At 44.8% G+C, this 14,260-nt stretch overlaps 1 protein-coding gene across 1 annotated transcript; it reads left to right on the forward strand.

Annotated features, from left to right (window-relative positions):
• The first annotated feature begins 9,950 nt into the window (after positions 1-9,950).
• On the forward strand, positions 9,951-12,639 carry LOC107389484 (dual specificity protein phosphatase MPK-4). The gene is made up of 3 exons (XM_015965632.3): positions 9,951-10,157; positions 10,485-10,669; positions 11,546-12,639. The coding sequence occupies exons 2-3, from the start codon at positions 10,505-10,507 to the stop codon at positions 12,425-12,427; spliced, it is 1,047 nt and encodes a 348-aa protein (XP_015821118.1). The 5' UTR covers positions 9,951-10,157; positions 10,485-10,504; the 3' UTR covers positions 12,428-12,639.
• The last annotated feature ends 1,621 nt before the right edge of the window (positions 12,640-14,260 follow it).

Genomic DNA, 14,260 nt, shown 5'->3' on the forward strand with positions numbered 1-14,260 from the left:
AGAAAACCATTTTACCTGGATTAGTTTGGGGTCATTACAGTATTTTTGTGACTGCTGGAGGTTTGAGCAGCACAACAGTAAAAGTGTGTATTCTTTAAAAATATATTTCATGACTTTTAGTTTTTGTTGGACTCCTGTGTTTTCCACATTATTCCAGAGAGCTTGATGCTACTAAAGACTTATCCAGACTAGATTAACACTCTGACAGTTAAAACTGAAAAGGGAGGACACACAAAGACACGCTTATTGTAACAACCTGTTTAAAACATGTCCAGTGTTACAGGATTTTACAACGCTGAATGTCAGACTCCTGAGCAAAAGGGGAGCCAATCGTGGTGAACCTTTGGTGACATCAGAAGCTTTATTTTTGTCTTTTATTGTCTTTTTTGTTCAGACATTGTGGTGTTGAGACAGGATAAGTGTAATCCAGGGTTTCCTTCCTGATGTTACCCAGGTGTTGTTCTAGAGATCAAAGCATAAACAGGTTGGGAGCTTCATTAATACCCTCAGGTTGCTAATTTGCATCTTGTTTTCTGCCTCCAGCTGGTATGCTGGATCTTATTAGCTCTGTATGAAACCATGGTAACTATGGCTTCAATACCATTTCCCTCATTCCTTTGGCTTTCCCTCATTGTCATTATTAAATGTTGGGTCCCAGTTTGGCTATTATAAACGTGTGTGCTCTCTAGTTGCTCCTTCTTGTAAACAGAAAGGTTTTTTTTTCAAAATTTTAGAACATCTTTCAAAAGGCTCCATATTTTTGTCACGCCCTCCCTCTCTCAACACTCACAATCCTCATCCAGAGGACAATCTACCCACTCCCGCCAGCAGAACTCCATACCCAGCATTCCCAGCACCAGACCTCCAGCTCACGTCACATACAATCTCTACAAAGGGAAGCGCTGTACTTCACCACTTCACTCAATCATCGTTCTCACCGAACCGTGTCCCGAGTGCTGACCAGACCTAACCAGCTCAGACCAGATGAGCCCGAGTCATCCAACCTGCCAACTCCCAGTAAGTCAACCTTGTTCCCTTTTGGGTTCAAAGACCAAATGCACACTCGAACTCCCGCTAAATCAGCTCAGCCCCAGCTGTGCCTGACGGTTTTTGGTCTCTTGTTTCAGAAAGTGAAACTCACAGAGGAAAGAAGCACCACAAAGGCCTGAGTGTAGAAATGAGCATCTGCTTTTCAGAAGCGTAACGATGGTTTAAAATACACTTAAAGGAGCTTTTGTAAATTGTTTTGGGTTTTCTCACCAATAAGCCACAATCATCAAAATGACAATAAATAAGGTTTTAAGTATTTACCTCTGTGTGTTATGAATCTGTATAATTTGTGAGTTTAATTTTTTAATTAGTTCTACAAATATTGAATCCTTCCAGAACATTACATTTTTTAGAGACGAACCGGGAATGGCCCGACACAGGGTCAGAATCTCCATGAAGTAGTTTTAGAGCTGCACACATTTCCTCCCCCAGTTCATGATTGAAAAATCTATAATTTTGTGTGGAAAAAAGTAGAATTTAAAGCTACAATTTGGAGTTTTCCTCTTTTCGGCATTTATTTATGATTTTGTAGAAATCCATAAAAGTGATAGTTTTACCTTGTACCGTGAAATAATTTAGACAATACATGTTTTTCCTGCTAAGCCTGTCCCCCATCCCGTATAGGTCCCATGCAGTACCAACTGGGCTCCTTGCTTGTGAACAATTAGTTTTTTGAATAAAAAAATATTAGTGGTGGGAATTTAATGTGTTTATTAAGATGAATTAATTAGAAAAAAATAGGCTTTAAAAAAAATTAATGCATTATGCCAGAGGGTCACCCAATTGCCCTAAATATCAATAAGTGTTGTCAAGCTGCACCTCTAAAAAAACATCAGAACCTTAGCTACAAGATGCTCTAAACACATGTTAATGATAATGTTGTTTTGCCCTATGAGTAGGAGTGCTAGGCCAAGGAATGGGACCATTTAGTTGTTTTAATTAAGTTAAATTCATGTATATATATATATACATGTATATATATATATATATATATATATATATATATATATATATATATATATACACATAGAGTATAAGCTTCAATGTTCTCAGCAGTCTGCACACGACGGGGTGAACACGTCACAGATGTGGTGCCTGTATGCAAAAGATCGATCACTGTTCATTACAGCTTAGAGCAGCTGATTGGTTGACTGGAGTTCTACTTGTGAGCCGATATAAGGTGGCCATCAGCATGGTTATGGGTAAAATGGTAAAGTAAAACCAGGAAGATAAACATCTTCATCCTTAGCATTATCATCAGCTTCTGACACCTTCTGTGTGAGTTAAGAAAGCCCCCAGTCATGAACTGCTGAGTGGATCTCAGGCACCATGAACCCAGCGTAGAAGAGGAGGAGCAAGTGGAACCATCAGGGATAAAGCCCTGCACAGCATGCTCCACAGGTAGGACCAGGAAGTGGCAGAAGTCCTGCCGGTGTGTACAGGAAGATCTGTGTCACACATCAAAGTGGGAAGAATTACAGATCCAGCCTGATAAGCAGGTGAGGACTAACCAACCGAACCGAACATCACAGTAGGCAACAAACTGAAGAACACGGGAGTGATGATGGATGTCGAGATCCCAAAAGACAGGAACATCAGAAAAAAGGAACATGAGAATCTGGAGAAACGCCCAGTCCTGTAAGAGGACTGTAGAAAGTCAAGGCCTCAGTAGTTTAGACCAACCAGTGTGGCTCCAGCAGATGCAGGGACAACCTCAGAGAACTCTGTCCAGAAGAAAGCTGTTCTAGGAACAGCTAAAATACTGAGAAGAACCCTCAAGCAACCAGGCTTCTGTCTGAGGGCCTGATCTAGGAGTGAGAAGTGGATGATTCCTTTAGACCTTTAAGTCCTGTTTTTATGTAGTGCCTTCTAGAGTCCTGGAACCCCCCAAGGTGCTTTACAACACAGCAGTTATTAAAGAAACATTTCAACGGGTGAACGCTGCTGTCTAGCTGATCGTGTTGTTTTCCTGTTTCCTTCCTTGCTCGTCTGAAACTGCTTTTGTCCTTTTCTTTAATCGTTCACCAGCAGTTTGAAGGTGCGATCACATAAACTATTACAGAGGTTAGTTTAACCTTGTTCAATCGCAACCCTCAGCACGTCACCCAGAGCAGGTGTTTTCCTCTGACACGACTCCTGGATGGTCATTTGAACATCAGGGTCTAGAAAGTCATCTCCATCCATGTCACCAGCCCAGTCTATTTCTCTGAACACGACTCAGGACTGTTGTCTTTATTCCTGAAACGTTCCTCTGAGACGACAGTAGTATTACCTTTTGTTGGCTGAAAACTGGATTTGAAAGACTGTTTTCTATAACTGTCCCTTCCAGCAGCTGGGATCAACGACTATAAACCGATTTCATCCGATTTTCTGACCTCAGTGATCAGTCTCATGCGAGACAGTCACTCACCTGCAATAACAGGCAGCTGATGTGCAGAAACAAAAGTTGTCCACTAGATGGAGCTGTCACATGTAGCTGGTTCAGCTTCTCAAAGGGACATGAACGTTGCAAACATACGCACATCTTTTCATGTTTTTATTATCAAATTTATCGACACGAGAAAAATTTTCTCGATAAGAGTCCGAAATTGCGATAACGATAAATTTTCTATTTATTGGCCAACCCTATTCTGATTGGCTAACAACAACATGACTCTTCTGCTGCCACCTGTCTTGGGTAAAAATGCAACGTTGGTGTTTTGGCTCCACAAATAACTCAAGCCTGCCCCAACATGTTGTGGAGTTGATAATGGTTAGTGTGTGAATGGCTGTTGTGTTGTAAAGCAGCTTGGGGGGTTATAAAACTCTAGAAGGCAGGTCATTTATCTACATGCCATGAGATGCACATCCCTAAAAAAGAAAAGCAGGTTGAGTTTGGAACAGCAGTAGCTCAGGAAGTAGAGCGGGTCGTCCGGGAATCAGAAGGTTGCAGGTCCAACCAGATGATGCTCCTTAGGCAAGACACATAACCCACGTGGTGGTGGTCGGAGAGACCAGTGGCGCCAGTGTTTGGTCGGCCTTGTCTCTGTTCCCAGAGCAGCTGTGGCTACATCGTAGCTCATCTCCACCTGGGTGTGAATGTGTGTGTGAATAGGTGAATGACTGTGTAGTGAAGTGCCTTGGAGGGTTGTAGAACCCTAAGAAGGCGCTATACAAATACAGACCATTTACCATGTTTTGCAGAATATGCATCTGATCCCATTCTGAATGTAGGTCAAACTGCTCTCCAGATCTGCTCTATGAAGGCTAATCATACACGCATTCCTTCGAAATTTCCCCTCAACATGAAATTCTAGCATATCACAAAGCTAGAGCCTTTTCTGACCCACTTCCTTCTGTTCACACTTTATAAGTCAGAGTTTGCAGACGTGTTTCTATGAACAGAAACAACAGCACAGGCCAACCCTGCCATCTGATGGACAGTGACACTGCAGCAGGCTCCTCCTCTGTTCTGTTTGTTTCTGCAGATGAACAACATGCTGATCATCAGGATCAATCAGAATGACTCTGAAAATAAAACACACAGCAGGATATAAAGCCTTCATCCACATGTTCACACTATCACACAATTAGGATAATTACTGAACGTTGTAGGAGAGCTACAGTCAGGTCCATAAATACTGAGACATCGACACAATGCTAGCATTTTTGGCTCTATACACCACCACAATGGATATCCAATGAAACGAACAAGATGTGCTTTAACAGCAGACTGCCAGCTTTTATTTCAGGGTATTTACATCCAAATCAGGTGAACGGTGTAGGAATTACAACAGTTTGCATATGTGCCTCCCACTTGTTAAGGGACCAAAAGTAATGGGACAGAATAAGAACCATAAATCAAACTTACACGTTTCAATACTTGGTTGCAAATCCTTTGCAGTCAATTACAGCCTGAAGTCTGGAACACATGACATCACCAGACGTTGGGTTTCATCCCTGGTGATGCTCTGCCAGGCCTCTACTGCAACAGTCTTCAGTTCCTGCTTGTTCCTGGGGCATTTTCCCTTCAGTTTAGTCTTCAGCAAGTGAAATGCATGCTCAGTCAGATTCAGGTCAGGTGATTGACTTGACCATCGCAACACAGTCCACTTCTTTCCCTTCAAAAACTCTTTGGTTGCTTTTGCAGTATGCTTTGGGTCATTGTCCATCTGCACTGTGAAGCACCGTCCAGTGAGTTCTGAGGCATTTGGCTGAATATGAGCAGATAATATTGCCCGAAACACTTCAGAATCCATCGTGCTGCTTTTGTCAGCAGTCACATCGTCAATAAATACAGGAGAACCAGTTCCACTGGCAGCCATACATGCCCACGTCATGACACTTCCAGCACCATGCTTCACTGATGAGGTGGTATGGTTAGGATCATGAGCAGTTCCTTTCCGTCTCCATACTCTTCTCTTTCCATCACTCTGGTACAAGTTGGTCTTGGTCTCATCTGTCCATAGGATGTTGTTCCAGAACTGTGAAGGCTTTTTTAGATGTTGTTTGGCAAACTCTAATCTGGCCTTCCTGTTTTTGGGGCTCACCAATGGTTTACATCTTGTGGTGAACCCTCTGGTGGAGTCTTCTCTTGATTGTTGACTTTGACACAGATACACCTACCTCCTGGAGAGTGTTCTTGATCTAGCCAACTGTTGTGAAGGGCGTTTTCTTCACAAGGGAAAGGATTCTTCGGTCATCAACCACAGTTGTTTTCTGTGGTCTTCCAGGTCTTTTGGTGATGCTGAGCTCACCGGTGCGTTCCTTCTTTTTGAGAATGTTCCAAACTGTTGTTATGGCCACGCCTAATGCTTTTGCTATCTCTCTGATGGGTTTCTTTTGTTTTTTCAGCCTAATGATGGCTTGCTTCACTGACAGTGACAGCTCTTTGGATCTCATCTTAACAGTTGACAGCAGCAGATACCAAATGCAAATAGCACACTTGAAATGAACTCTGGACCTTTTCTCTGCTCATTGTAATTGGGATAATAAGGGAATCACACACACCTGGCCATGGAACAGCTGAGAAGCCAACTGTCCCATTACTTTTGGTCCCTTAACAAGTGGGAGGCACATATGCAAACTGTTGTAATTCCTACACCGTTCACCTGATTCGGATGTAAATACCCTCAAATAAAAGCTGACGGTCTTCAGTTAAAGCACATCTTGTTTGTTTCATTTGATATCCATTGTAGTGGTGTATAGAGCCAATAATGATAGCATTGTGTTGATGGACCTGACTGTAAACATGAAAGCTGTGGCTCAGCAGTCACCTGCAAATTTAAAGGTTTGATCCAAGAACAAGATCTTTGATGTATAGGCTGAATGGTGAGAAAACAAATCAGCGCCGAGGTGAAGGAACATTTTGTTATTTTGGTAGATAAAATAAAAAGTTCAAAAACATTTTTTTTCATGTTATTTCCTACCAGATTCAGATAAAGTGGTAGAAGAATGTTTGTATTTCAGCTCAGCAGAAGGACTAAATGCAGACTTCCACCTTGTCTGCTTACAAAAAAGCAGAACTTAAAATGGTTAAAAGCCAAATTTGACCATTTGTAGACCTGACTGAGGAATCAGAGCAAAACTGCAGGGTTGGTTGAAGAAAGTGTGTTTATTGTCCATCTTTGCTCTTTTTTGTTATTGTTTTTAAAGGTGCATTATGTAGAATGTAGAAGTAAAAATGGCATCCTTTGCTAAAATGTGGCTACTGCAACCACTTTAAACAACCCTGGGGCTGTCGTCAAATTACAGTTGTCGGCGCTACAGCATTAGCTTGCAGGGGACACGACGCCCCCACACTCACTGATGGTAAACAGTAGTTACGTCCCTCCCCCCTTTGTTTTGAAAGGAGAAAAACGGACAATCCAGACAGCCAGATATGAAACATTTCAGTATAACCTTCCTTCCAAATGCAATGAAACATTAGACTCTTCTGGGATTTTCTCACTGTAAAATTCTCACTACAATATTACATACGGCACCTTTAAAATATATGCTGTCCTAAGTGTATGAAGTTTTTATGTAAAGTAGCTTGTGGCTGAAGCAGCTAGGTTCACTGACAGCACCTTAAAGAACTTTTAAGATATTTGAATGATCTTAGGGAATTATGGAGATGGCTGTTGTTTCTGAGTTTTGAGTCTAGAATATTGAACCTTATCCAATTATTCAAATTGTCTGAGATTCTGATTCTGAATGTGAGGTTTTCATCAGCTATAAGCCACACTCATCACAATTCTAACAAATAAAAGCTGAAACAGCTGGATTTGCCTGGATTGAGTCCAAGGGCGTCAGTTTGTTTTCAGAATTGCTGGGGACAATAACCATACACTTGAGTGGGGTTTAAAAATTGCTGGGGACAATAAAGTAGGCTAGCACAGGGGTCGGCAATCCGCGGCTCTGGAGCCGCATGCGGCTCTTCCATCCATCTGATGCAACTCTCTGTGCTTGTAAAATAATAAATGGATATTTAAATAAAATGCTTTATATTTTACTGCATTAATTTTACACCTGTATGCCAATTCTAAATGTAAAGATTGTCTGCGTAAACCTGAACAGGTCCAACCCGGTCTGCGGTGGTTGACCGGTCACGCTTGTGCGTAATCATATAGGCACTTTATGAGCTGAAGAGGATGTGAGATTCTGGGCTTCTCCTCAGACGGCTCCTGGATTTGTCGCCACATTGGAGCCAGGAACAAGCGCTATTCAGCCAAAGTTTCATCATCAGGGAACATTTTCTAAGTGACAAGTCTCTCTGAGAGACAGGGTTTGGAAAACACTCGCTTTAGTGGGAGGAATCTTCCCGCATGCGCACTGCATGGTTCTCTGCGTGGCTCTGGGGTTAATCAAGTTTAATTGTTTCTCTTTGCAACAATCTTCACAAGAAGGCAAAACAGTTAAACGGCAGGTTACATATATTTCCATTTGACTGTTTATTTTGACAGATGAACTCAAGGATGTTGCTTGGTTTGAAAGAATTACCCCCACGCACACTTATGCACATGGATGAGCTGACATTTTAATCGTTAACGCACACGCGGAGGTAAAATATTCCCATCAGAACATCAGAGCTCTTTATACTGGACACTGTGTTCAGCGCGGCTCGGAGCGCCCCCGGTGGACAGTGAGATGAAGATCTGGGGTTCGCAGTGCAGCGCAGTGCAGAACCACGCGCATGCGATGATTTCCTCCCACTGAAGCGTTCTGGAAACCCGGTCTCTCTGAGGGATGTGTCACTTGGAAAATGTTCTTTTTATGAAATTATGAAACTTTGGCTGAACAGCGCTTGTTCCCGTCTTCCGCATGAAGCGTAGAGACATTTGATCACGCACAAAGTTTATGTGGAACAGAAGCGGTCGGGCCACGGCAGATGAAACGTTCCTAGCCTACATGAAGTGAAACTGTTTAATTGTAACATTAATGTGTTACTGGACACGCTGGTCTGGTTGGTTAGACCAGTGTTTGAAGTGGAAAACACACACACACACACACTCACTCACTCACTCACTCACTCACTCACTCACTCACTCACTCACTCACACACACACACACACACACACACACACACACACACACACACACACACACACACACACACACACACACACACACACACACACACACACACACACACCAATTAAAATATTAAATAATGCTGATAGCGTGGACTAGAAGACAGGTGATGGTTTACGTATTTAAATGATGATCAGGCTGCTGTAAAATGTAATCTCCATCCACATCCAGACACAATTATCCTCTAGTCTTTCTCTAGTCGCTCTGCTCTTGTCTGGGCTGATCAGCTGATGGTGCGCGCGCGCCTAACTAGCGGCTGATGCACATTTTACGCATTTGGAGAGGTGGACTGGATGCTGTGCGTTTACTGGAAGATGGTCCACTTAACGCACGGGTGTAGACTACATATTAATGACAAATGAATGAAAATTAAATTGTGAGTTTTAACTTCATATTTTATAAATAAAAAGGACGGGGGAAAACATTTATGATGTCTTTTTAAACGAAATTTTCTAGCGCGACCTGCCTGCTTCTTAAGGTCCGTCCAAAATTACCGTGGGAAACGGGTAATAATGGTTCTTTGATGGGAACAGATTGCCGACCCCTGGATAAGATCTGAGCTGGTAAAACAAAAATCCTCATCAGCAGGCGTTTTTGAAAGTGGGGGGGACACAGCTGCCAATCACAAATTTTGCCGGGGACATGTCCCCGGCGTCCCCGGTTAAAATGACGCCTATGATTGAGTCTGTCTCATAGGTTAGTTTCACCTTTTAAGCCGGATTAGTGACCTCCACGAATTGATTTTCCTGTTTCACCGAGTTTCACCTGCATGGAGCAACAACAAAAGTGTGACTTCAGGAGTCCGCCTCTAGGAGACGTTGTTTCCATGAAGAAAGGGGCGTGAGCACTGCGCATGCGCCATGTGGAACGTTACGGAGGTCGTGAAGCTGTAAACTGGACCTGCTTGTTCGGGTTCGCGTTGTTGAGCTAGACACGGGTGTTATTCTTGCCTGTGTGGCTGCGGACAAACCCCAAACGCCGCTGTAACTGATGACTTTGGCGCAGCGGATTGCATCCGCCGTGATGTGGATTAACACAGCGGGTATGTTGCTAGCTAGCAGCAGTTAGCTCGTTCGGGCTCCAGCATCCGTCCAGCTGTTCCGTCAATGGCACTGGGGCTCATCCACTCCCAGGCCAGTCCGGGGTAATGTGTGCATGCTTGGGCTTTAACCCACACACGTTCCAGCTCAGCTGTCATGACCCGGTTATTCAGGAGTTCAGCTCTAGCGCCCAGCTTCTAGCAGCCTGAGCTCGCCTCCCCAGCAGGTGAAGAGATGTTTGTCCAATGGAAGTGAAGGGTTGTTCGGCCTGCCGAAGATGACGGGCCGCTCCGAGCTGGAGGCGGATCATGGACACCGAGAGGACCGAACTTCTGAGTGGAAAAGTGTTTGTTGAACATGATGGACGCATCGGGAAGAGAGCCATGTCTGATTCAAGCTGACGTCTGAGGAGCATCAGTCTGGCTGAGAGAAGGAACCTCTCATCCGCAGCTTTAACGCGTCCTGACCTTCCCCAACCACTGCTGCTTCAGTCCATCACCAGATTAGAATGTGCTGGTAGGACACACACACACACACACACACACACACACACACACACACACACACACACACACACACACACACACACACACACACACACACACACACACACACACACACACACACACACACACACACACACACTCATACATACACACACACACACACACACACACTTACACACACACACACTTACACACACACACACTTACACACACACACACACACACACACACACACACACACACTCATACACACACACACACTCATACATACACACACACACACACACACACTCATACATACACACACATACAGACGGTTGTCTTTGTGTTTTTTCAGGTTCCTGTCCAGATCTAACCATGAGTAGGACTGAGAATCCTAAAGCGAGGCCGGTCCCCGTGGCCCTCACGCCCCAGCTGCCTCCCAGAGTCCACCGGCCCCTGTGTGTGTCGGTTTCATCTGACAGCAGCGGCCGATTCAAGGCTCTGGAGACGCAGGAGTGGAAAAACAATCTCAAGGCTCAGGTACATTAACAACTATTATTGTTTAGATCAGTGGTATTCAATTCCGGGCCTAGAGATCCAGTATCCACGTTTTAGTTTTATCTTTAATCAGCAGGTTTCTGCAGAGTCTGATGAGCTGCTGCACAGGTGAGTCAAGTGTGTTGAATCAGAGAAAACACTGAAAATGTGCTGCATGCCGGACGTTCCGGACTGTAATTGAATCCCCCTGGTCTAGATGACTGAAGCTGTTTCACACACATCACACAGGTTTTAATCCCCAAATAATCTCATCTGGTGTAAAGTTTGCAGATGGTTTTCATCAGTTACCTGAAAAGCAAAAGTCTGGTTGGGATTTAAACTCTCCCAGCGTGGTGAAGATGGCAACATGCCCTCCAGCTCCAGGTACCAGTTAAAAACCGAGGCCTCGACTAGCAGCAGCACTCTGCTCTGTGACTCTCACATGTTACTGTTTCACCTCAGCAGCACTAAACGCATCAGCGCAGAGCTTCAGTCTTGGCCTGAGTTTTCTTCATCTCGTCCCAGCATCACCAGCTGGAGGAGGAGCTGAACCCAGGCTGCTAAAGGCTCTGGTTCTGTTTGATGGGACCACAATCTGGGCCCATGCCTGACTTGCTGGGTTACTGTGCAGCTTTTTGGAGCCTGCAACACAGATTGATTCCTTTACTGTCTAAATATCAGTTCTTTTTTTTTTAACTAGATTGATGCTTGTCCAGGCTTAGCATCGGCTCAGTTAGCATAAACACACTGCACATAGAAACACTAAAACCTGTGTGTGTGTGTGTGTGTGTGTGTGTGTGTGTGTGTGTGTGTGTGTGTGTGTGTGTGTGTGTGTGTGTGTGTGTGTGTGTGTGTGTGTGTGTGTGTGTGTGTGTGCAGATGGAGCAGGCCCACAGTGCAGGAGCCGCCAGCAGCACAGGGTCTCTGGAGCGAGCCTCCCTGTTCTGCGCCTCGGCTTCCACGAGTAACTGCAGCTCCAGCCTGCCCAGTCCGGTGGAGATCCTCAACAAGAGTAAAACCTCCAGCCGCTTCTCGCTCTTCTCTCCATCCTGGAACAGCAGCTTTGAGTCTGAATCGACCACTCCGTCCCGCTCCGGCTCCAAGAAGCTGAGGAACTACAGTAGAAGAGCTGCCACTGGGCCGGCCGGAGCCAGGGCCCCTGATGCCCCAGATCCTAAACCCAGCGGCCCTGAACACTTCCAGTACTCTGAACCCGTCATCTCTAAAGTGACGGATTACATCTATGTGGGCAATCTGAACGCGGCGTACAACGGGCGTGCGCTGTGCCGCAACAACATCGACAGCATCATTGACATGAGCAGCGTGCCGGGAGAACCGGGACCCTCCCTGAGCCTCATACCCTGCACCTGCTCCAGAGGGGTTCGGCACAGCTGGTCCCGCCTTAAAGTGGATATTGCTGATGTGCCGGAGTCCCAGGGTGATGGCTCAGCACTCAAGGATTGCTGCTTTGAGGACATCAACGAGTGCATTAATGCCTCCACGGAGAAGAGGAAGCGCGTCCTCGTTCACTGTCGGGACGGTTTCTCTCTGGCGCCCACGTGCATCATCCAGTACCTGATGGTGAAGCAGAACATGAAGCTGATCGCTGCCTATGAGCTGCTGAGAGCCAAGTACCCGGTCAACATCAAAGAGTGCCACCAGAACGTGCTGGTGACCCTGGAGAAGACTCTGCGGCCCGGCTCCAACGTGGACCCCGAGTGCTTCAAACAGGCCATCTCACGTAAAATGGCCTGGATCTGACCCCCCCCGTTGATCCATTTTCCCAGAAGCCAACCAAGGGCAGCTGTACTTTTCCCAGATGTTCCTGGATATTATTGATCCCCATTTCAGTTGAGTGGTTGTGAGAATTTGTTGTATTTGTTTTCCGGGTGTACAAAAGTGGTTTAGTTGTCACCCCCACCCCATAACCTCAGCAGTTAGGCGCTGCAGCGGTCTGACCTGCAGTGTGTACAGCTTCTCTATACAGCAGTAGTACTGTGGTGGGTGTGTGAAGTCTTTGTGTTGTTTTTATTGATCAGGTGAAATTCTTCATGGATGATCTCAGGAGTTTTCTGATGTCACACAGCGTGGGAGCTCCACAAGACCAGGGTTCTCTGAGCCCGTAGGCACATTAGTGAGTAGAATCCACACCTGGACTATAATGTGAGCTGAGAACCAGATGCATCTTTCCACAGAACAATAGGCTACGATCGGGGGGTGGGGGGGTGGAGTTGATGCAATACTGATTTAAGTGGAATTACCTCTCAGGCAAAAAACCCAACACAGAAATGTCAGATGCACTTAAAACAATTGTTCCATTTTTGCTTTTTATGATGGTCAGATATGCTGCCTCCCTTCCCCCGCTGCATGTGTACATCAGGACTACAGAAGGGGGGGGTAATGGTACATGCACATGTACCCCGGTGTCACAGTGCAGGTGTCTCTGGTATCATGACGCATGCACAGGCGAGTGCCTAGTCAGATGTTACCTGAGTGAAAAGGTGAGTCAGCAGCTAGCTCCAGGAAGAAGAGTCTTCACACACAGGCGCTCGCCTAGTGAAATGTTTTTATTTCAAATTTTCACTTTAGAAAACATTCATTTGTGGTTTGCACCAAGTTAAAGCATTTTTCATTTTGTTCCTAGTTTACTGAGAGGTGAGCGTCTGGAGTCCATTATGACACGTTTACAGTTCAGACTTGAGTAGGGTTGGTTTTGGGACTAGGAGAGTTAAATCTCAAATGGAGGCAGACCTGGACCTTGGGCCATGTATACCATTACACCCCCAGCCGGAGGAACATGACAGTTTCATCTCTTCCCAGAACAATGATGTTTATGACAGTAGTTGGGTCATGCCATTATTATTACTGCTACAAGGTGCCAGAGTCTGACTGCTATTAAACTGGACAACAACCTGAAACTCCAGTGCTAGCTCGTCTGGGCGCTGATTAAAGTCCTAGCTGCACTCTCTCAGAATTCACTGAAATATGTGCTGAGCCTGGAAATGTTGACGTTATGTCAGCGTTGGCGTTCCTACCCAAAGTAGTTCTAACTGCAGAGTCAATTGTTTAATGATGCAACATGATTGTTTTACTCTGCAACGGGAGTCGTCGTTTTCCTCTTTGATATCTTTTCATCTCTATACTCCAGTTTGCACATGAATGGTCTTTGCACTGCGTGATGTTTTGAATCATGACAATGTGACCACTTGTTGGTTTTATCCAAAACAAATAAGTTGTAAGTAAGTTGTACAGAGCTGTCAACACACTCCAAGGATTTTTATTTTCTGAAATTTAATACAACAATAAAGGATGTGTGTGTGTGCGTGCACGTTCTTATTGCTACTGAAGCTGGTTTTATCTGGTTCCATGAGGAAGGAAAAACCTGCTAAAACGTTTCTTTTACTATTTTTTATTCTGTCATCAATCTGTGTTAACATCAGACCAGAACCAATGCACACAAATAAGTTACTCAATACAAATAATTCTGAGATGAGAAAGTAAACATTCCAATAAAGACGATCAGTACAAAGTTTCCCATATAAGGAACCCATCAGGTTGCATCAAGTCACTGACTAGTGTCAGAGTCTTTGCTGC

This window comes from Nothobranchius furzeri, chromosome 14 (assembly GCF_043380555.1).
Source record: "Nothobranchius furzeri strain GRZ-AD chromosome 14, NfurGRZ-RIMD1, whole genome shotgun sequence".
NCBI classification, from domain to species: domain Eukaryota; kingdom Metazoa; phylum Chordata; class Actinopteri; order Cyprinodontiformes; family Nothobranchiidae; genus Nothobranchius; species Nothobranchius furzeri.

Excerpts from the sequence above, each read along its gene's own strand:
- LOC107389484 (XM_015965632.3), top strand. The coding sequence starts at position 10,505 with ATGAGTAGGACTGAGAATCCTAAAGCGAGGCCGGTCCCCGTGGCCCTC. Across the intron at positions 10,670-11,545 it reads AAAACAATCTCAAGGCTCAG|ATGGAGCAGGCCCACAGTGC; the intron begins GTACATTAACAA and ends GTGTGTGTGCAG.